The sequence below is a fragment of the Neopsephotus bourkii genome, unplaced genomic scaffold (genome assembly GCF_033783945.1).
Source record: "Neopsephotus bourkii isolate Nb327-2 ecotype Australia unplaced genomic scaffold, CSIRO-AGI_Nbou_v1 NB_1036, whole genome shotgun sequence".
Classification (NCBI taxonomy): Eukaryota; Metazoa; Chordata; class Aves; order Psittaciformes; family Psittacidae; genus Neopsephotus; species Neopsephotus bourkii.
The window spans coordinates 893,650-916,129 of NW_026901525.1; the positions used below are offsets into that span (position 1 = coordinate 893,650).

At 47.0% G+C, this 22,480-nt stretch overlaps 1 protein-coding gene across 1 annotated transcript; it reads left to right on the forward strand.

The window, feature by feature from the left end:
- Positions 1-3,253: 3,253 nt before the first annotated feature.
- MATN1 (matrilin 1) lies at positions 3,254-22,033 on the forward strand. Its single transcript, XM_061360627.1, has 7 exons — positions 3,254-3,769; positions 4,574-4,730; positions 8,951-9,297; positions 14,881-15,103; positions 18,202-18,327; positions 18,581-18,994; positions 20,849-22,033. Exons 2-7 carry the CDS (start codon positions 4,685-4,687, stop codon positions 21,409-21,411), a joined length of 1,719 nt encoding a protein of 572 aa, XP_061216611.1. The 5' UTR covers positions 3,254-3,769; positions 4,574-4,684; the 3' UTR covers positions 21,412-22,033.
- Positions 22,034-22,480: the final 447 nt, after the last annotated feature.

A 22,480-nucleotide genomic window follows, 5' to 3' on the forward strand; every position in this document is an offset into this window, starting at 1 on the left:
TGGTTCCTGCTGGTTTGAATGATGCCTATAAACCTTCCAGGACTGTGTGCCTGGAGCCTGGGGCAGGCACCATGATAAATGCACAAATCAAACATCATTAAAAAAGACATGTTTTATTTCAGCTATCCTGCAGGCGCTTCATTAAGATGATTATTCACTTGTACCACTCAAATGAAGTCACTGCAACCGCTGTTCCCAGTGGTGGGCCCAGAATGACAGAAACTGGCAGGGTGGTCATACATCAGCCCAAACCCTTTTGTTCCTGTTTGCTTTCCATCTGCACACCCATCCATCAGGCCAGATGGACTCCAGCTGTGGATCTCTCATCCCTGTGTCTGCCCACAGGATTTCTGTAACATTTCTGCTCATGGAAGTGATTTTACAAAGAAGTTCCTCTTCTTGGATGATTCCAGAGTCTTTATTGCTGCATCTTCCTACCTTGGTCCCCTTTCATATGGTTGCCTACATCTAGCCACTATGTTGGCTCATCCACCTTACAGAAAAGAGCTGCCTGCATAGTGACCTTCATCTCTTGATGGAATCATCTTTAAGGTTCCTTCCAAACACAACCATTCTATGACACAGTGATCCCATGATCTTTACAAGTGGTAAGCCTTAGATTGCTGTTTCATTCAAGCAGTTTAGCAAGTTAGATGTAACCTCAGGGACTTCTGGTCCAGGCCAGCATTGTTGGTGGAGAAATCAAGACACAGAGAGAGGACATGAGCTGACCAAGCTTTTGCAGGTGGTCAGCAGTAGAGCCAGGAATAGTGTCCACGAGGCAACTCAGTCCCAAGGGAAAGATGTGGGCAAGGTTAACACAGCAAATAAAAATAATCCCTCTGAAATAAATGTGACCCATAAAATGCATAAACATTGACTACCCATAAACAGCATGCACTATTTACAGCATCAAAGCGCAAGGATATTTGCCAGCCATTTGCAGCTCAAAGGATAAACAGCAGGTCTTTTGATCCTGAGTTGTCAAAAAGGTTATATTTAAAGCCATTCATTCCTCCCCAGTCTTTCTCCCTTTACATCATTTCTTTTATGCTTTGCACTGATCCCACTGCTGTAAATACCACTTTTGCTATATGGTGGTGGTGCAGTAAATATCATTTCTGGTAATGAAGCAGGCGGGGAGGGACTCCTGCACTCCCTGTAACAACCTGAAATAGAAACACCGTGGGGATAAAATATGAGAATTGGAGCTTTGACTAAATGGCAGCTTTTGTCACCATTTCTCTGAGCATTTGACGAATGGAGGCTGCGAATCCAGCTCCGAAGCACTCACCTGGGAACATCAAAGAGAAAGGCAAGGAAGTTACTGAGCATTTTGCTAAACCCTGGAGTTTGCTGGTGGCTGGAGGGTGAGAAAGCTGTTAGAGCTGAACCAGGTGTGTTTAGAATGAAATACACATCTTACACAGTAGCAAACTACCCAGTGTTTGGCTGCTTGTCCCATCCCAAACCTCTTCTTCCTCTGCTGCTTCAACCGGTGTGACTTGGCCAGCATTTCCCCATCGCTTCTAAGAATGGTCCAGGGCTACAAGCACTGTGCTTCATTTTGAACTCTATTGGATGTCTGTAAAAGTCTTGAGACGTCTGAACTCTGATTTCCCTTTTTTCCCCAGAAAACCATCACATTCTTCTGGATCATTCACATGGATGTGCCGGAGGGACTGATTCATTTTGATGTTATCATTTGAGTTGGTTGCAGTGTGAAATGTAGCCTAAGCTATTAAACAGAATAATTATATGTTTATTGGAAACACGTAAATATAAACCAAATATACTGGTTTAAAATAGAACTCAAGCAAAGCAAATTGGAAAAGGAAAATGCCAAATCAAAACAAAGCATGTCTGCGCTGTTGAAATTAAAATGTCATTTTTCTTGGCTCTTCCCATCTGATTCCTGTGAAATGTTATGCACATAATGATAGAGAAATAATCTCTATTTGTACAGTTTATGCTATCAGACTTGCTTGGTTTATGACAAATGAGAAGTTGCCACCTCTCCCAGTTGTAATGCGTATTATAGATGTGCTTGTTTTTTAGTACTTTTAGCACTTAAACTGGGCTTTGCTCTTTCCTGGCCTATCCCACGGCTGGCAGATTCAACTACCCATGAAATGAAGGCATCCAGCAGAGTGGCATTTTAACATTGGGATATTACAAACCAGGAAAAGGTTTTAGAAAGACAAGGAAGGATCCAAAGGAGGATGCAGCACAGTAAGCAAGGAAAACCTCTTGCCTGGGTGGCAGTGGATGATGCTTCCCCAGCTGGTCATGCTGGGGAGGATAAACTGCATCTACTGGCTTCACAGTGGAGTCTTCTGCTGGACTTGTCTGCATGTGGAAAGCTGTTTGTTTTAATACAGTCCCTTACCCACAGGCAGAAGCTTTGGCTGTCATTGGGTGTGTTGGTGGTTAGGGCAGTGCAAAGGCTCTCCAGCCCTGCTAAGCACTTACGGTATTACATTCCAGCTGAAGTCTCCCAGCAGCTTAAGCACTCGACAGTGAGTTTCATGCTGCCATGTTTTCAAACGTGTCTCATCCGTGCTGTGACATCCAGACCATGCAGCCAAGCTCATTCATCCGAACTGGCCAACAAAGGCATCAACACCATGGTCTCACAACAGCAACAAGAAGATGGCCCCAGCAGCTCCTGCTGGTGGGAGCAGAGAGGCTGCAGCCATCAGCAAAGGGCTTTTACCCACAGTGCTGGTGGAACAGAGCAGATCATCACAGCGTGTGCAGAAGATGTCTCCAAAAAATGGTGTTTGTCAGCTCCATCCTGATAATAGTCCCAACGGTCAAAATTTGTGGGTGCAAACCCAGGTCAGAAATAGCCATATGGGTTGGAAGAAACCCTAAAGCTCCTCCAGCTCCAACCCCTGCCATGGGCAGGGACACCTTCCACTGGAGCAGCTTGCTCCAAGCCCCTGTGTCCAACCTGGCCTTGAGCACTGCCAGGGATGGGGCAGCCACAGCTTCTCTGGGCACCCTGTGCCAGCGCCTCAGCACCCTCACAGGGAAGAGCTTCTGCCTAAGAGCTCAGATCAGTCTCCCCTCGGGCAGGTTCAAGCCATTCCCCTTGGCCTGTCCTTCCTTGCTTCTGCTGACCATCCTGCTGTGGAAGGAAAGAGGGGATCTGGTATTTACAACAAGCCTTTTTAGTAAGGAGGCATGGATGTGACTGGGTTGGAGAGAAAGGCAGACCCTCCTTGTGCAGGACACGTGAAGCCAGCAACAGTGGCTCTGCAGAATGACAGGGCTGCTCAGGGGCCAGCATCAGCCGTTAATGGTTTGTCTGTTTACGGCGCAAGCAGGCTCGGGAAGAGCTTTAAATGCATATTTTCCTCTCGAAATATTGAATTTGGTGTTTTCATTTTCGGAGGCCTGGGGAAAAATTATGTTTCATATTTTCAAACCAAACAGGGCTTTTACAGAGGCGTAAACGCAGAGCCCTGGGATCCAGCACACCTTCGCCTCTCGCCGCCTTCTCAAAGCTTTAATGTTGCTTGTGTGCCACAAGCTCTGCTAGTGAAAATATTCACCTGAAATGTATTTATCTTCCTTTGCTAATTAACAGCAAAATGACACAGAGAAACTTTATATTTTCCTCTGCGAGAACAGCCATAGAGACTTCATTTATGGAGAGCTCTGAATGATCCCTATTCATGGCAAGCGAGTACTGTCTGCACCAATAGATCCTTGTATGCATGGCAGAGCAACAGGAGAAACCCCATCGCAGACAGGGCTGGAGGTAAAATCTCCCTGATTTTATGTTTTTAGTTCATGTTGTTCCCTAATAGTTGTAAATGTACCAGTGTGGCTGTTCTGGGTATTGGGAGAGCAAATGCATCTATGTTCACACAAAGGTATCAGTGAATAGTATTTATACATCTTAGCACCCATCTGCATCCATGCATATAGAAACACATCCATGAAAAGCATGCATAGAGGAGAGTTATATGTCTGCATGTATGTGCACACATACATATTTATATACAGAAACACATATGCAATCATGTTTATATGTAAATACATACACATGTATGGTCACATGTGTATATAGCTATGCATCCATTCACAAGCATAGATGAAGTTTTTACACTGAGCTCTTTGTGCATGCACAGGTATACGTGAAGTGTGTGTGTTCTGTACTACTCCACGACCACAGCTGCAATTTTCACATCATTCATGGCAGCCTTTTTAATCCCAGGGGCTCTGAAATAATAAGCAAATAAATAAGATGTCACAAAGCTTGGGAAAAGGGGCTCAAAGACAGAAAGAGGTGAAATGGGAGCAAAAAACCCCTCTCATCTGGACCATTTTCTCCTTCTGGCTAAAAATGTCCAGCTAACTCCAGAGATGGATGCAGGCCTGTGATTGATGGTGGGTACCTGGGAAGACAGCAGTGGGGCAAATCTGTGCTGATTTTGCATGAGACCATAGCTATATTTTATATATTCATTAACACTTTTAATGTTAAAAGAGTTAAGAATACCTGGCAGCTTCACTAAGGACAGGTCCCTTTTTTTCCTAATCAAAGCGCTTTTCTCCACAGGAGCTCTCAGTCTCTGTTGAAGCACTTTGGGAGTAAAGAGGGAATCTGGATAAGGAAAGAGAAACTGGGCTTTGAATTAAAGGTAGTTTGCCACAGCACTGCACTAGCACAATGCAGATTAAATGGATGAGTGCTCCAAGGGTGTGTGACTGGAAAGGTGAGCAAAGACTAATCCATCTTTGGAAGGGCTTCAATCAACTGACAATACTGTAATATGGTACTTAGGAAAAAAACAGATGCACAGCTTTGTGATGAACCCATCATTAAATTCCCCTTCCTTTGGTACCAAATCTCCCTGCTGCTCTGCCATAAGGAAAACATTGGATTTCTGCTCACTTGCAGCATCATCAGTCTTATTTGTTGGTTTAGATTATTGGCTGTCTGTGGCTGTATCTCCCTCATGTGCAGAGACCCAAAAGCTACGCTGTAAGAAATAAATCAAACTTCTAATCTGTTTGTCTATGCTGAGTGTCTTGTCTATTTATCTAGTTTAGGCTATGGAGTTCTTCCTTTCCCTCCCTCCTCTGCTGCACAGGGGCCCAGCCTCATAGAGAAGCGACTGTTTCCCGCAGGAAGGAATTTGCTCTGCATCCGTCGCTCCTTCCTCCTCCCCAAGCCTTGCTCTCCTCTTCCTCTCCCCTCCTCCTACAACGATTTGCCTGCAAACTATGCCAAGGCAGCGAAGTCCCCCGGTCCCTCAGGCTGGGTTCCAGCCCTGTGCTTGGCAAAGGGATGATTTGTGTGATGCTATTCCCGTGCTCCCCCTTCCCACCATCACCCCCTCCCTGGGCTTTGCCGGAGGACGGACACGAGCCTGACACGCTCCAGTTTGCTTACAGTGGCAAAGCCCAGGGTTTGCAGGCGGGAGCTAGTGATTGACAGGTTAACCCCAGCTCCCCAGGGCTGGTTTCACTGCTCCCACTGTTACGGTCCCAGATTCCCCACATACCATGCTGTTGCGGGTCTCTTTACAGCTTCCCATCCCCTTCACCAGCAATGAAGCCATTGTGGAGGGGATGGGGGCCGGCAGAGCTGGACATCCCCCCCCTTTCCCCATCTTCATGCAATATTTCCTAGTCCTCCTTGCTTGTCCCTCTCCCCTCGGTGCCCCCCCAGCCCTTCACACGTGTCAGGGGCTGGCCCCATGCCTCCCCGAGGAAGGGCAGGTTAATACCTCTGGGCCAAGGCTCGTGCTTGCTACTCTGCATCCAGGCACTGGCTCCTCTGCAGCCATGGACAGGATTTTCTCTGCCTTGCTGCTCTCTTTGCTGCTTCTCCTCCAGAGCTATGGAGTTTGTGGGACACCTCCACAGCAGAGAGGTAAGTGGGGAGCTCAGCAGCGGGATGCACGATGTCAGTCCTCTACCTCCTTGCCTGCTTTGGGACCGGGAAGGAGGTGAAGGAAGAAGAAACACCCAACATCAGTCAAGGAAGCAAAGGAGCTTTCTCAAGAGTTTCCCAAGGCAGCAAAGGCTGGAGATGGGTTTGATTCTTCCCCTTACACTGCTTTAGGGATATAATGAGAGATCTATGCAGAGGTACAGCAAAGGTGGCAGCAGGTCAGCCTTAGCCCCCAGCATAGCAGCACTCTGAGCTGTAGGAGGCTTAGACAGAAGAAGGGCTCTCCTCTGCCTTCCAAAACTGTTTCTCCTCCACACAGCTCTGCAGAGGGCTGGTTGTGCCTGGAGCTTGGGGAGGAGTTGGTTGGACATCGCAGGCTCTGGTTAACCTCGCTGAGCAGGAAGGTCTGGGTCAGGCTGCTGAGGATGAGCCTTTCCGAGGCTTTCCCCTCATCCGTTCTTGAGCAAAACCCTGCTCTGTTCGTCTTTCCAAGCGGGGTGTGGAGCAGCCAGATGGGAAAGGAGCTGCCTGGTCTGTAGTTTGCATGGTCTCTGGCTCCTAGTCTGCAATTGGTGTCAGCAAGTACCAAACACAAAGGGAGGGTCTGGTGGTGAGGAAGCATCTCCCTTCTGCCAGGAGCAGGATGCTGCTGGCGCTCCAGCCAGCCTGGGGAACTCACTGCAGGAGAGGAGGCCAAGACAAAAGTTACTGCTGGGTTCTAAAACTGTTTGAATGATCTTATGATGATGCATAATGCATATACCTGGGCAGCTTGACAACTGTAAAACAGGCATGACAGGGACTGCGGCATTAGCTGGTGCTCACAAAGGAGAGTTTTCTGACATACTGAGCAGTTTCTCCTCACTAATTTGGAAAGGGAGAGTTATCTTTGCTGCAGAGCCATTAAGCACTACTGAAGGCAGGAAACTGAACAGGCTGGTCATTCAAGTCAGCCCTACCATGAGCAATCACTGCTTGTAGAATAAACACTTTCTGACTTACCAGGCTGGTTTCCTGTTCTTTTAATGAATACGGCAAAGATGCCCTAGGAGAGATTTTCTGCTAAATCAGTGCATGAAATTCAGTTACTCCTGAATTACTCCAAGTGCGGACGTTGTTAAAAATAGAGCATTTTCTTTCTGGTTTAATTCAACTTTAAGATCAACTCTGCTGAGTCAAGATGTCAATCAGAGCAAGAGTGCCTGACGGTCACATCCTGGAGATAACCAAGGCCTGGCCTGCAGGCCAGATATGTGCACCGGGGCTCTGACCAGACAGGCTAAAATCCCAAAGCTCCCATCTGATAATCTCTTCTCTTCATTGCCCTGAGATATACTTCACTCGCATAAAAAGAGGTTAAAAAAGTTATTTAGGCCAAAATCACTGAGCTTCCGTAAAGAAAAATAATAAATCTTGAAAACTTCTATTGGATCCAAATGCTTCTAGGGAAAAAACACCAACTTTTCTTATTTGGTTTCTCACTAAAACCAGAGGAGATTCATTAGTTACAGTGGCAAAGGGGAATCTGCCCTTTATTTCTGACAGAACCGATTGCAAGACTTTGAGCCTTTCTCTGTACCTTCATTTCTCACCTGTAAAATAGGCATAAGCAACCCCTGGTAAAGGGATTTGCAATGCTGCAGATAGATTGCCAACTGAGTTTTTCCTTCCTTTGCAACGAATTATGGTGGCAAAGTGGAAGTCACCCACATGGGAAAAGGTTATATTGCATTTTAGGGGAAACTAGAGCATCTGACAAAGTAAGCACTGCCTGCATCCCTTCCCAACACAGCATCTTTGAGAGAGACCTTTCTGGGAGCCAGAAGCACATTCAGTGTTAGTGTCTCTCAGGAAACTAACCTGATTATATCCTTTATGGATCTATCACAGGGTATTTATTTTTATCTGTCTGAAAGACTGAAAGCCCCGTTACATCTCACACCGAGGACCAGCTGTAATATTTATGTCATCATTTGGAACAGATTTGTTGGCCCAAAAGCTCACATTTAAAAATCTGTCCACAGAAATCTCCTTTATGATCTAACCTATATCGTCCCTCTCTGCAGAAATCAAATAGTAACAGAACCCTTGATGCCCCTACAGGGACAAGCTAAATGACAGAAAGAAATGAAAAGAACAGAATGCTATAGATCTGGGGGGAGAAATGGGGCAATTCATTTAGAAAATCATAAAAAACACCAGTCCTTTTTATGTTTTGCCACAGTTGAAAATTAAGATGGAAACAGCATGAAAATGAGAAATTAAAACCAAAATAAAATCGCTCAGCTTTTTGCAATGTTAATGCTTCCTGTTTGTGCCGTTTACTTTTTACAGTGGATATTCATGTCTTATTATGGGGTTGCAGACATTAACTATCAATTACATGGTTCTACGTCTCTCTGTTGTATTGTCCCTCACCAGCTCACAGAAACAAAACAGTGCTGGTCTTTGCTGTGTTACAGTATTTACTAGTCCACAGCTGAACAACATGATGGGATGGTGGTTAGTTAATCTGGGTACCTCAATCCACAGCTGAATCTGGAACTGCTGGGCTCCATGCCTGCTTCTGGTCATGCATGATGAAGATATAATCTCATTAATTAATATCCATGGGGATTGCTTATCCATGTCTGAAATGTGATCACTCCTTTTTAGACGCTGTTTGATGCCAAAGTGCACACACAGGCTTCAGCCCACAGCTTTATTCCTCCCTCCGTGCTGCAGTAAGTGAATTAAGTTTCACGTAGACATTAGCAATAGCCTGGGGTGACAAGTGGGTAACCTGCTCCTGCAAGTGCAGTGCCAGTGTCTCATCACCTCGCTCCCTCAGAAGCACACGTTGTCAACCAGTAACCGTGCTTTTCTTACAGATGCTTTTCTATGACAGGAAAAAGAACAGTTAGGATTATTAGGTTAAAGTGAGACAGGTAGAGAAGGGATTGAAGCTCTCAGGTCCTCTAACGAGACCATTCTTTTCCCCTTAGGATCCTTTCCTCTTCTTCTTTCATTTTTCTCCTCCCTCCTTATGCTTTCCAGGCACCCTGTGCAGAACCAAACCCACCGACCTGGTGTTCATCATCGACAGCTCCCGCAGCGTGCGCCCGCACGAGTTTGAGAAGGTCAAAGTCTTCATGTCCCGAGTGATTGAGGGGCTGGACGTGGGCCCCAACTCCACTCGGGTGGGTGTCATCAACTACGCCAGTGCTGTCAAGAACGAGTTCTCCCTCAAGACGTACCAAACCAAAGCCGCGCTCCTGCAGGCGGTCCGAAGGATAGAGCCGCTCTCCACCGGGACTATGACTGGCCTGGCTATCCAGTTTGCCATCAGCCGGGCTTTTAGTGACTCTGAAGGGGCCAGGGTGAGGTCTCCCAATTTTAATAAGGTGAGAAAATGATCTGTTTCTTGGAAGCTCCTTTCTGATTGTGCCTCATCGTGGAGCAGCTGGGGAAAGGTTTTCTCTGTGCTTTGGTTGTGTGGGGACAAGAGGGGGGTAACTGACAAAGGTGACAAACCTTTGGAGGGTGGAAACCTCCCAACTCTTCCTGAAAACCAAGCTCAACGTTCTCTGGGGGAGAAGCTAAGCATGAACATGCAGGGTTATCAATGCACATCTTAGAATCATAGAATGGTTTGGGTTGGAAAGGACCTTAAGATCATCAAGTTCCAACCCCTCTGCCATGGGCAGGGACACCTCGCACTGAAACATCTCACCCAAGGCCTTGAACACTGCCAGGGATGGAGCATTCACAACCTCCCTGGGCAACCCATTCCAGTGCCTCACAACCCTAACAGGAAAGAATTTCCTCCTTATATCCAATCTAAACTTCCCCTGTTTAAGTTTGAACCTATTACCCCTTGTCCTATCACTACAGTCCCTAATGAAGAGTCCCTCCCCAGCATCCCCATAGGTCCCCTTCAGATACTGGAAGGCTGCTCTGAGGTCTCCACGCAGCCTTCTCTTCTCCAGGCTGAACAGCCCCAACTTTCTCACCCTACATCTTAGAATCATAGAATGGTTAAGGTTGGAAAGGACCTTAAGAACATCCAGTTCCAACCTCCCTGGCACAGGCAGGGACACCTCACACTAGACTAAGTCTTGTGTGCCCCCTCACTGTGTTGAACTACCAGCAACTTGCAAATACGGATGATTCCATCCTCATATGGTCTCTTATTGCAGAGCTCACAGTGGGGGAAATTCTCTGAATTTTAGCCTGAATCTGGTTTGATGCAATAGGAAGAAAACCAAGAGTAATAATAGAAGAAAAACACACTCCAAGAAACTTCTACTGTCTCATTGACAATCAGGTCCAGAAAGATAAGCTCTTCTGATGAGCCATCATGATCACATCATTAGCTTAGGAGTCACCTGGTGCAGAATCCACCAGCTCAGCTCTTGCAGGGGAACTCAGACCTAATTGCCATGGGTTTTATTCAAAAGGAGCAACATTGAGTTGTTTGGTCAAATTCTTTGAGGTTCACTGAAAGAAATTGGTGGATAAAGGTGCTTGAAGGGTGCCAGTTAGTGCACAGAGGAAAACCTGTGGCCGGTCATTTCACCTAGGGTGGTACCTGGGTCATGAATGAAGTATCATAAAGGAGGGGTCTGACTTCCAGTCCTGTTGCTCCCATTGACTTCACTGGTTTTCTTACTGTTTATCTTTCAAATGGCATCTTTTTGGTCCAGTTTCTTTTAGGACCACTATGCAATCCATTCATGCCCCTCTCACCATATTTCTTTATCCTCTCCTGTCTTCACCTAATTCCCCAGTGTCCATTTTAAGACCAGGAGATCATGTTTAGGTCAGGACCGGGCACAGCCCTGGTTTATACAATACTCTTTTAATACTTCTTTTCTTAATACAGTCTGACCTCTTCCATGCAGCGCTGACCATTACTGTAGATTGAAGAGACATTTTCACTGAGCTGTCTATGCAATGCTTGGATCTTTGTCTAACTCATCTCTTCCACACCATTTAAGTAACCATTTCCTCATGTACTGTCTTCCTGCTCTTGTCTACTCTGCAGCTGGGCTGCCAGACAGCTCATCCAACATGTTCCTGCAATCCTTGCTGTTTCCTGTCGTCTCAATGCACATAAGAGCTGCTATGTCCTACTAATATATCAAACAAGCCTTTAGCTTAAGTATTTGAACTCTTAAAAAGCAAATCTCATTTGTTCTGTGGATGGCTAAAGCATCAATGCTTGTGTGGACGATGGTACAAAGACCTCTGAAGTTGCTTTGTCTCCCTAAAACCTTACTTCCTGGACATCCAAAAAAGCAGAATAGTGAGGGTTTGATTTATCTCAGGCATTAAAAAAGAAGCAAATAAAATCACCATCTGCTTCTCCCTCTTCCCTTCCACTTTGGAGCTGATCCAAGAGGCAGAATCACGGAAAGGGACCTCTGGAGTCCTAGTGACCATGCTCAAGCAGGGCCACCTGGAGCTGGTTGCCCAGGATCATGTTGAGATGGCTTTTGAGTATCTCCAAGGTGGAAGCCTCCACAACCACTTGCATTCCTTGGTTCCCTGGTTATTTTTTGCCTTTTTCCATGATGTCTTGAAGTCCAGCAAACTTCTCCCTTCTGTCATCCTCATGCTGCCCAAGGTGACTCAGTCGCCTGTCTAGGGTCATGCAGTAATTGAGGGAGATGAAGCTTCCAGAAGCATTGGACATGGTTCTTACTCCTTCACACAGCAGAAATGCAGCAAGACCTTGTGAAAATCTGTGCTATATTTGCAACCATGTGGGACACCGGTCAAAACATCACAAGATCCTCATCTGATCTTGCTGTGTTCTGTGTGGTGAATGTCACCCCAGGACAAGGAAAAGCACCATTTCTCTCTGTAGGAGCTCAGAGCAGAGCCTGTTTACACTCTCATCAAGAACTACAGGGGTGCCCAAATACTTTTGTCTTTCTTTAGAAAGAGCAGCAAATAGGTTGTCAAATTGCTGAGAAAATCAAGGCCTTGTTCAACTTTCTGCCCAATTCTCCTTTCAGTGCTGCTGCACCATTCACATTACTCACTGCATAATGAGACACAGCTAGCTCATTAGCTGCTGGGTTGCCAACCCTGAAATATGAATACCTAGGGATGCCTGGGAATACTCTGGTGTTTTAGCTAACCAAGAATAAATTGTGTCATGAGACCATGGGGGATTTCTCTATGCCAGAAGTAACACAGGAAGGATCCAGATAGGGATTGACGGGAAGCGGAAAGGTGGTGGTTAACATGAGCAAAAGTTTTGACCTTGAAAAGCAAAATGCTGTGAGTTTCCTTAGGGAAAAACTGAAGATCCTGTTCAGCCCTTTGAGGGAGCAAACGTGTTCACCCTTTCCTGATTCTTCTCCCATGGCTTGCTGCTGAGGCCAGCACAAGCCCTCTGCTGCAGAGCAGCATCAGCCTCTCCAGGCTGCAGCAGTTGCTCCTTTTCTCTTTCCCAAGCAAGGCACATTCCAGGACTCTCAGCTTTTTAAATGAGACAAGGTCACAACAGAGAGAACTGCACAAACCCTGTGGCTGCAAATGATGGGGAGGTAGGTTAAAAACCCCCAGGATGCTGGGGTTTTCCACACTAGAACTCCCTGCCTCAGGCTGGCACAGAGGGGGAATGCTAGGGAAAAATCAGGATTTCCTGGTTATCAAGATTACTACAGCAAGATCATGTTGTCCTTGTTCCATTTCTTACTCTGTAAGTACCCCTGCCTGGTCACAGACAGGCTCCCTGGCTGGTTGGTGCTTGCTCTGCATCACTATTCCATTCATTATAGCCATGGGCTCACTGATGAATTCCTGATGCCTGGTCCAGACTCTGTACCCAGAAGTTTTGCTTTCCCCAACAGCAACATGAATTCCAAGTGTTCTATAGCAGATTTTCACACAGATGAATTATGAAGATCTTTTCCATCCAATCCACATGTGGATGCTGCTGGCAGACACCTGGGTCATACCTGAGGCTCATGCCTATGCGAAGATGCCACCATGATGGGAAGAATGAAAGGAACTGGTTAAACCTGGGGAATCACTTTGTTTAGACAGAGAAACGCCAGAAGGATGCGCAACACCTCATCCAGTGACAAACACCAAAAGGGAGATACGCAGCTCCTGACAGAAACCTGTTCACAGGGTGGTGTTGCTCGCAGAAGCTGCTTGATAATACATCTTGTGTCCTGACAGGTTGGCTTTTGATAAGCTCTAATTGGCAGCCCCTATCTCGGAGCTGCTGGGTGCATGCAGGAAGCAGAGCTGCTGAGTCGAGGGTTCCCTCTCCTGGCAGAAAGCATGATTTGCACGGCTGGCTCTGCTCCTTGGCTTGGCTGGTGGTCCAGAATTAACCCCAGGGCTTCTTTCGGTCTCTGATTCTCATGTTCATTCCACCTTTACATCACACACTCACATCTGGCACAGGTGACCCTTCTCCTTATTTTGGCCACAAGCAGAAGGGAAATACTTGAATTTGTTTCTTGATTCCCTTGGAATCAGCCAGTTACAGAATTGTGATGCTACTAGGAATTTTTGATTTTGTAGCCCTTAGGAAGCACAGATACACACCTGAACGTACACTCCTGCTCCAGAATGAAAAGCCCTACATTATTCCTGTTTCACACAAGTTTTGCATAGAAGGAAAGCTCTGAACAGGGCACCAGATTAGTATTGCAGCGGTACTTTGGGACAGATGATTGCAGCATCCATCCATCCATCCATCCATCCATCCATCCATCCATCCATCCATCCATCCACCCATCAATCTACCCATCCATCCATCCATCCATACATCCATCCATCCCTCCCTCAGCAGAAGGGTAGGCAGAGAGGGAAAGAGGCCACTTCATGTGCATGGTCAGCACCCCTTGGATGAGTAGGGCACGGAACCCCACTCCTGACCATCCATCTGAGGGTGTATAATAGCCATCACACTGAGCACCTGGTGGGTCTGATTTATATAGAGGATAACAGCAAATACTGCCTTAATGACCAGATGATGGCTCATTTGAACTCACCATTGCTGCCAGCTGGATTTTTCATTTCATCTTTCTTTACTTTCTGTATTTCTGAGGGCATTTGCCTGGAATGTGGAGCTTTTTTCTGCTTAGCAGCTCACCTGCTCCTGCTGGTTGTATTTCTCCAAACTGCATTACAACCCAATCACTGCCTTTGGAGTTGGCAGCGGTGTCACAATAAAAGAGTTGTAAGGAAAAGGGGCAGGAGCAGATGAATTGGCAAAGAACAAAAATTAAGGTTTTGTGACAATGTCACGTATCAGAAGAAAAAGAAAGAGGAAAATGAACAAACAAGCAACAGGAGCAGGACTCTTGGAGGTTTTCAATGGTTCAGGGCTCCATCTAATCCAAGATGAAAACCAGTTTCCACTTAAACCAGCTGTCATTTTAATGCTGATGTTAGTAGAGGTAGGATTCCATCTCTGCTGTTTATTGCAGAACAAGGTAACTGGGCACTGACACACAGCAGGACCTTCGGCAGATCTCTTCCCCTTCATCTGCTTCAGCTTCTCCATGTATAAAATGGGGGAAAGCCCTCATCTCATGATGCTTCCATGAGATTTCCTGAGATTCTTTAAAGTCCCACACCGAGTTAAAGTTGTCCTTAGGTCAGCAGGGAGTTCATGAACATAGAGTTTGGCTTGAGTGTTAGTTTGCCATTGAAGAACGTAACCTTTACTTTAGTTTCCTTAGGGGCGAGATGCACCAGTTATCCCTTAACTAAATCAGCCGGGTCCCTGGCAGCTGAACCTTTCCAGCTCAAAAAGAAACAAATCCCACATAAAAGAATGACTTGTGTGATCTTGGGAAGAACGGGAAGAGGAGGAGGAGAGGGTGGCATTTCCTTCCTCCTTAATTTTAGAAACAGAAACCTTCTTCCCTAACCCTGCCTGCTCCACAAGCAACAGTGCCATCAATGCCTGCTGGGTTCGAGCACCCACCTTGCCATCTCCATCTGCATAGGTGGCAATCGTTGTGACCGACGGGCGTCCCCAGGACGGAGTGCGGGATGTGGCAGCGAGGGCCAGAGCAGCCGGCATCGAGATCTTTGCCATCGGGGTTGGCCGGGTGGACATGCACACGCTGCGGCAAATAGCCAGCCAGCCCCAGGATGACCACGTGGACTATGTGGAGAGCTACAGCGTCATAGAGAAGCTGACCCACAAGTTTCAAGAAGCCTTCTGTGGTAAGTCCTCGCCACACAACCCTTGGGTTAGAATCATAGAATAGTTAGGGTTGGAAAGGACCTTAAGATCATCAGGTTCCAACCCCCCTGGCATGGGCAGGGACACCTCGCTCTAAACCATATCACCCAAGGCCTCGTCCAACCTGGCCTTGAACACTGACAGGGATGGAGCATTCACAACCTCCCTGGGCAACCCATTCCAGTGCCTCACCACCCTAACAGGAAAGAATTTCCTCCTTACATCCAATCTAAACTTCCCCTGTTTCAGTTTGAACCCATTACCCCTTGTCCTATCACGACAGTCCCTAATGAAGAGTGCCTCCCCAGCATCCCTATAGGCCCCCTTCAGATACTGGAAGGCTGCTATGAGGTCTCCACGCAGCTTCTCTTCTCCAGGCTGAACAGCCCCAACTTTCTCAGCCGATCTTCATATGGGAGGTGCTCCAGTCCCCTGATCATTCTCGTGGCCTCCTCTGGACTTGTTCCAACAGCTCCATGTCCTTTTTATGTTGAGGACACCAGAACTGCACACAATACTCCAAGTGAGGTCTCACAAGAGCAGAATAAAGGGGCAGGATCACCTCCTTCGACCTGCTGGTCACGCTCCTTTTGATGCAGCCCAGGATACGGTTGCTTTCTGGGCTGCAAGCGCACACTGAAGCCGGCTCATGTTCATTTTCTCATCGACCAGCACCCCCAAGTCCTTCTCCACAGGGCTGCTCTGAATCTCTTCTCTGTAGCTGTGTCTGGGATTGCTAGCCAAGAGCTGCGAGGGGCTGCAAGCTTTACACATGGGAGTTGTAGGTGTGACTACTCTTTATCCATCCGCTTCCTTGTTCCAAGGACTTGGTTCTGCAGGAGCATGAAGCAGTATGAAAGATGGATGACCTTTGAAGTTGCCTTTGAAGTATTTCAGGTTTGGGTTAGGGAATAGCTTGGTTTAGTTAAGGAAGTCTCCAGTTTGTAAACTTGACCCACATGCTCCTTGAGGCCTTGAAAAAGAACCTGGAAAACACGTTCTTTATAGAGCTAAAATAATGGGGCTTATGTTTAAGCCTATCTGGGCAGTTCTGAGAATCTGGCTTTGTAATTTCCCCCCACCAGTATTGTCTTCGGAATTCCCACTTCAGCAAGGAATGGTTTCATTACCCTGCTAGAGGCTGAACTGCCTTTGCTGACTACGCTATTGGCTTTGCAAGCCTTGTGGGGCAGGAGACTCTCCTGGCTGGTGCAGTATCTAACGCCTTTCTGCACGGCATATAAAGAGCCTGGCTCTCCTGCAAACACATACTCACTCCTCCATAAACCAGTGAATGGAGTGAGAAAGCTTTATTACTTTCAAATGTACCCACACGGCTGTAGGAGGTGGCCTATAAATATCCATTTACTGTGTCAGCAAGAGAGGCTTGGGGGGGTTCGCACGCCCATCGCGTGCGGCAACACCTTTTAAGAGGTGTGATACACCGCAGTGCTTATGGCAAGGCATTGCAAACACATACACACAGATGGACCTGCGAAACTCCAGTTCCTTTCAGAGGTGTAAGATTTCATGACTCAGGCTGGAAATGATGGGGGGAGCAGCTTCTTGTGGAGGAAAATGTCCTCCTCTGCAGGAAAGAGGTAAATCCTGCTTATAAAGCGAGTCGTGTGTTGTAATCTGGTGTCACTGCATCAGAAGCTCATGAAAGAGGGGAGCAAATACTTCATACTGAAGGGATAGAGATGAAGTTTCAGAAGGTGGGATCCAGGCTGTGAATATTTGCAGGAGCTGCCCTGGAGTCAGCCTGACACAGAGAGGGCTGACAAAGCGTTTTGAAGCTCTGGCACTGATGCCATTCCAAAAGATAAAGAGGAAAAAGGCCCTTTCTGTGCCTTGCTCTTCCAATTCCTAACGTGCAGATGACAAAGCGCTCCCCAGGGTAAAAACCCTCAGAGGTGCATCCAAGGGAAGCCTGCACTAAGGATTATTACAGCTAACAGAGAAGAGCAGCACGTTAGCTGCCAAGTGGGCTGTTATCGTGCTATGCAAGCAGCTGCACAAAACCATCCTTGGAGATGTACCCAAACACCACCTGCTATTGCGAAGCACGGTTTGTGGGTACTGACAGCAGGAAGGACTGTGCTGCGATGTCCGAGCTGTTTCCCATAGTGCTCAACAAGCACATGGGAAAAGGGACAGCCTTGGCAATCTGGCCACTAGTTTGACTAATGAGATCTCTGTAGGCTTCAGAGAACTCAACCTGAGAGTCCAGCCTTACAGCCAGCTGCATGGTTAGTGATATTCCCAATGATGTGAGCTCTGTATATGCAAGAAAGATCTACCAGCCCTGGCACAATCTGCAGACATGTGGATTGGGAAGGCCAGAAGAAGTACAAAACACATGCAGGACAAAACACAGACAACTTGAGATAGCGAATAGAAGCCCCTTGACTTTTCATAGGCCTCAATGCTTGGTTTTCTGCACAGATTTCCCTGGTATTTGTAAATGAACTTGCTTCAACCAGACCTGTTTACTGTTGAGTCCGTTTTCCATCACCATTGCAGCAGCTGTGACAGTGTTGTCAGTCACAGAATGCTGGTGGCTCAAACTGCTGTGATCCAGTTTCTGTTTGCTCAGCATCTCAGGAGTCAGATCCAGGTTCAGATCACCAGGAGAAGTGTGTGTAGAGTGAATCTGAAAGCTGCACGTGAGGGGGGCTCTGAAGTGCGTGCATGTGGATCCCTTCCAGGAAAGACAACTGTACACGGGGCTGATCTCACTAATCATATTTGTATGACATAGCTGGAAAATATTGGTATTGGCCAGCCCAGATGGTAGCAAACCTCATCCAGTAGCACTGGAGAGTGAAGTATATTGTGATACACTCAACAGACAGATGGGTTTTGCCCTCAGAATGGAGTCCTGGCTGTGCCTTTGAGTCAGGAGACTTCTGTAAACTTCTCCTTGTATCTCAGTCACTACCCTCTGCTGTTTTGCCTTGCTGCAGAATGGACTGGGTTGTGTTTAGTGTACAGGACAAATATCATGCTTTGTGCCAGGGCTCGGTTGAGAAGCCTTGGCATGGGCTCTGATTTTAATCTCCACCTTTGCTTACAGTGGTGTCAGACCTGTGCGCCACTGGAGACCATGACTGTGAGCAGATCTGCATCAGCAGCCCAGGAGCATACACTTGTGCCTGTAAAGAAGGTTTCACACTGAACAGCGATGGGAAGACCTGCAGTGGTATGTAATCATTTCCATTCGCACGGAGCCGAGCTGTGATCTGCAACGCAATGGTGGGGACAGGACTGGGACACAGTAGATGTGTTCTGTTCAGAAAGGCAAACCACTTATAACCAAGAGTTATTTTGAAACCCTGAGTGTGAACTGCGGTTCATTAAACCTATTCCATTAGCAATAAAACGACACTCAGGTAACATATTCCTGCATAAGTAATTGGGGTCTTGGTTGCTGTTTTCCTTTGCCCCCTTCCCAGCTTGCAGCAGTGGGTCAGGATCTGCTCTGGATCTCGTTTTCCTCATCGATGGCTCCAAGAGTGTGCGGCCTGAGAACTTTGAGCTGGTGAAGAAATTCATCAACCAAATAGTGGACTCGCTGGAGGTGTCGGACAAACAGGCTCAAGTTGGCCTGGTTCAGTACTCCAGTTCTGTCAGACAGGAGTTCCCACTGGGGCAGTTCAAGAACAAGAAGGACATCAAAGCAGCAGTCAAGAAAATGGCCTACATGGAGAAAGGAACAATGACGGGCCAGGCTCTGAAGTATCTCATTGACAGCTCCTTTTCCATCATCAATGGAGCCAGGCCTGGGGTCCCCAAGGTGGGCATAGTCTTCACTGATGGACGGTCACAAGATTACATCACTGATGCTGCTAAGAAAGCCAAAGACTTAGGTAGGTGTCTTGAATTGTCCCTTGGATCTAGTACTGCACCTAGCATAATCCTAGGTATGAATCTTTCTCTGGAGATATGTCTTAGGGTAGAAACATGTTACTATAGAGTGACTTTGTTGAGATGCTGCCTGACTGGTGTTGCATGCTCATATAGAACTTGGAGCAACTCTGCCTGCAGTTCAGACTAATCTTGATTTGCCAGCAGCTGGTTTTGTTCCCAGAGCTCCTCTGTGTCTTCAGTCCAAGCCTGCTGGAGGTCTCTGTGCTGGGCAGGATGGAGTTTCACACATTTGGTGTGGGATGCAGGCTGGCCTAGCATGCCTCACACAGATGTGAAGGAAACCGCAGGGAGAAGCTGAGGGTTTGTCTGATGTTGGTAATGAAAGTCAGGTCAGCAGCAGTGGCACTCATGGTGAGGCAAAGCCAACCATCAGAGAACCCCTTAGAGTACAATGGGAGCTATAGGGCCAAGTGCGGCTCGGCTGTATCAGCCTGAAGGAAAAGGAAAAGAAGAGATGAAACGATAAACAAAGCAGAAACATGGATTATGAGGGTATCCATGCACTCCCTGCTCAAATCCCAGGCACACTAATAAGGAACTTTCTCCAGCTTCTGCTGGAATACTAAAAGAGCACAGTGGCCACATATTGACATATGTATATGTCTAAACAGAGTGAAGTATAAATAGCTTGAGATCTGCCCCTTTGCTGACCTGCTGAGCGAGTTCCCAGTCTTCTGCCATCTCTGGGGTAAATGGATGCAGCCCATGTGAACAGGCTCATGAATTGTTAAATCCTTTCTTTCCCTTTAACTCTGGGCTCCACCACTAGATGGGACTAAGGGCTAGCATGTGATAATAAAGCTCAGGTGAGAGCTCATGAAAAGCTGCTGTTTACAAAGCAAGCTGATGTGTTCTGTGGGTGTTCAGCTCTTATAAAACAAAAGGTCCTTATCAGCTGTATCTGTAGAATTTAGTCCTCTGTGATGATAAAACTTTATGCCTTTTTGATTCCCCCTCTCCTGTTCCTACACAGAATTCTCCAATGTGTTCAGAAGTTCTTTGAGGGGATAAATAACAAGATGCTTATAACAAGACTCCAAACATGTTCATTAAGTAACAGTAGGGAAAAAAAATAACTGTTGTATATATCCAGAGGTAGAAAAACGAGGCAAAAAAAGGGAAGAGGGGAAAGCATTACCCGTGTCTAGACAGGGACAAGTGGAAAAAGTATTTCAAAACAGGGGTTAACCTGTATCACCATTCAAATCAATGGGAAAACTGCAGTTCAGCTCAACAGAAACAAGCTTAAGGCAGAGGGGACCAATCAGTTTGTTGGCAGTGAAGCATGTTCTCACCTCCCAGTATTGGGTCGCTCTTGACATACTCCATAAGTTGCAATTTCAGAAGGAGATTCAGCTGCAGTTCTGCTGACCCAAAGGTCCCCATGGCACAGGGGATGGAGCTGTACGGGCTGATGAATGGTGGCCGCAGGCTGCTTTGGAAACATCCACTCTTTACTTTTGCTGTGTTATTGCTTCCATGTGAGCTGGATGGATGGCCCTGTCAGGGCGTTATGATCATCTGTCCTGCCTCGTAGCTCCAAAGCACTGCTCTTGTGCTGATAGTGGTCATTGTCCAGATAATTTTGGTAGGACTTTGCCTGCAAAACTACTTTGAACCCCCGGGTGAAAGCAGTCTATGATAGTAGAGGGTAAGGGGGTGATTCCCAGTTAACATTTGCAGAGCTGTGTGGAGAGCAGGGGTCCAGAAGGTGAGCAAGGACATACAGACTGGGTACCACAGCAGCAAGATGCTCCATAGGTGTCCAACTGACAGGCTCCCATTGCTCCCAGGCTTTAGGATGTTTGCTGTGGGAGTTGGCAATGCTGTCGAGGATGAGCTGAGGGAAATCGCTTCAGAACCAGTAGCTGAGCACTACTTCTACACAGCTGACTTCAGAACCATCAGCAACATCGGGAAGAAGCTACAAATGAAAATCTGCATTGGTGAGAGTGGGGGATTGGGGAGAACGGGGGGGTTTAGTCCCAGCATGGAAAGGCTGGAAGCAGAAGAACAAAAATGCCTCTTCAGATGGATGTTGGAAAAAGCATTCTGTTCTCAGTGTACAGTTGGCAGGGTACATGGAACCATGAGACATCAACAGTTCAGGTGCATACCTGAACCACAGCCACCCCTGCACCTCAGCCATCTCCTCCTCTCACAAACTGCTTTCTCCTTCCCTTTCCTCTACTTTCCTTCCCCTCTCTGCCTTATTCAGAAATTACGAATTCAGAACGTACCAGGGCCTGAGAACAGCCAAAAATACATGAGGAAAAGAGAGATGCTCTTAAAAGAGAACCTAGGGGTTGACTTATTCTGGCTTAATTTGAAGATCATCACGAAATTGGACATCTGAGCTGAAGCTCACCAGCCACCGGCTGCTTCTGCAGTCAAACAGGCACCCCAGGGGTGACACATTTCAACTTGCAATAAGCACCTAATGTCTTCCACACGGCTTGTAGGTGTATAAACTCAGGTAACATGAACGCTGCGTTGCTCGCATTTGGACAGCCTAGTGAAACAAAGGCTAAGGGAGCCAGGCATGAGAAGAGGAGGTAAAGAATAAGCTAACATTTAAGGAGTGTTGACCTGTAAATAACTTGAGTCTGAAAATGGTTTTAAAAAGAACTACCAGTTATCTTTCTGTTTGAAGGAATCAGATGCCTCCTATGAAATATTGGCCCTTTGCAATGCATCTGCTCCATCAGGCAGATCATAGCCAATCCCAAACACCCCAGCTTCATGCCAGGCACTGAATACCTTGCAGCGCTTCTGACAGCTCTACTGCCAGGCCCACCAGGAAGCTGGCACTCATTTGTCAAGTCCAGGTGCTCAGAGTGCTTTATCCCATAAGGCAAATGTTGCCTTCCAGTTTCCAGCAGGATTTATTGCACCCAGCCCTGATGGGGCTCATTCAGTTTCCCAGTAGGGCTCTGCCAAGCTCAGCTCTAGCTCCCATGAGTGTGTAGACCTGCTTGAGTGCCCCATAGCCCCATATGAGCTGCTGTCATGGGATATGGAGACCAGATTCAGCTATAAACGTTGCCCAGTGTTACTCCCCTTTGTTTTGCTATTTCTAACACTGTTATTTGTGCCAAACCCAAGAGATATCCATGTAAATATTAGTGGGTAGCAGTACGTGACTCATCTGGGTTTGTCCTTGAGTGTCTATTAGAGAGAAAAAGCACTTGGGAAGCTAAGGGCTTTGCCTCAGGAAAATCGGGTTCTGCTCCTTACACCCTTACAGACGTTCTGGGTCATGCCAGACACATTCCCTGCTCTCCAGATCCCTAAAGATGGGACCTCCCTTTCCTCCTGGGGAATGCTGAGGGAGAACACCCTCCAGGGTGCTGTGTCTGCAGAGCCTGGAAGCCAGGCTTGCAAGATAAAACCTCTCTTTGCCATGGCTACTTTAAAGAGTAAAG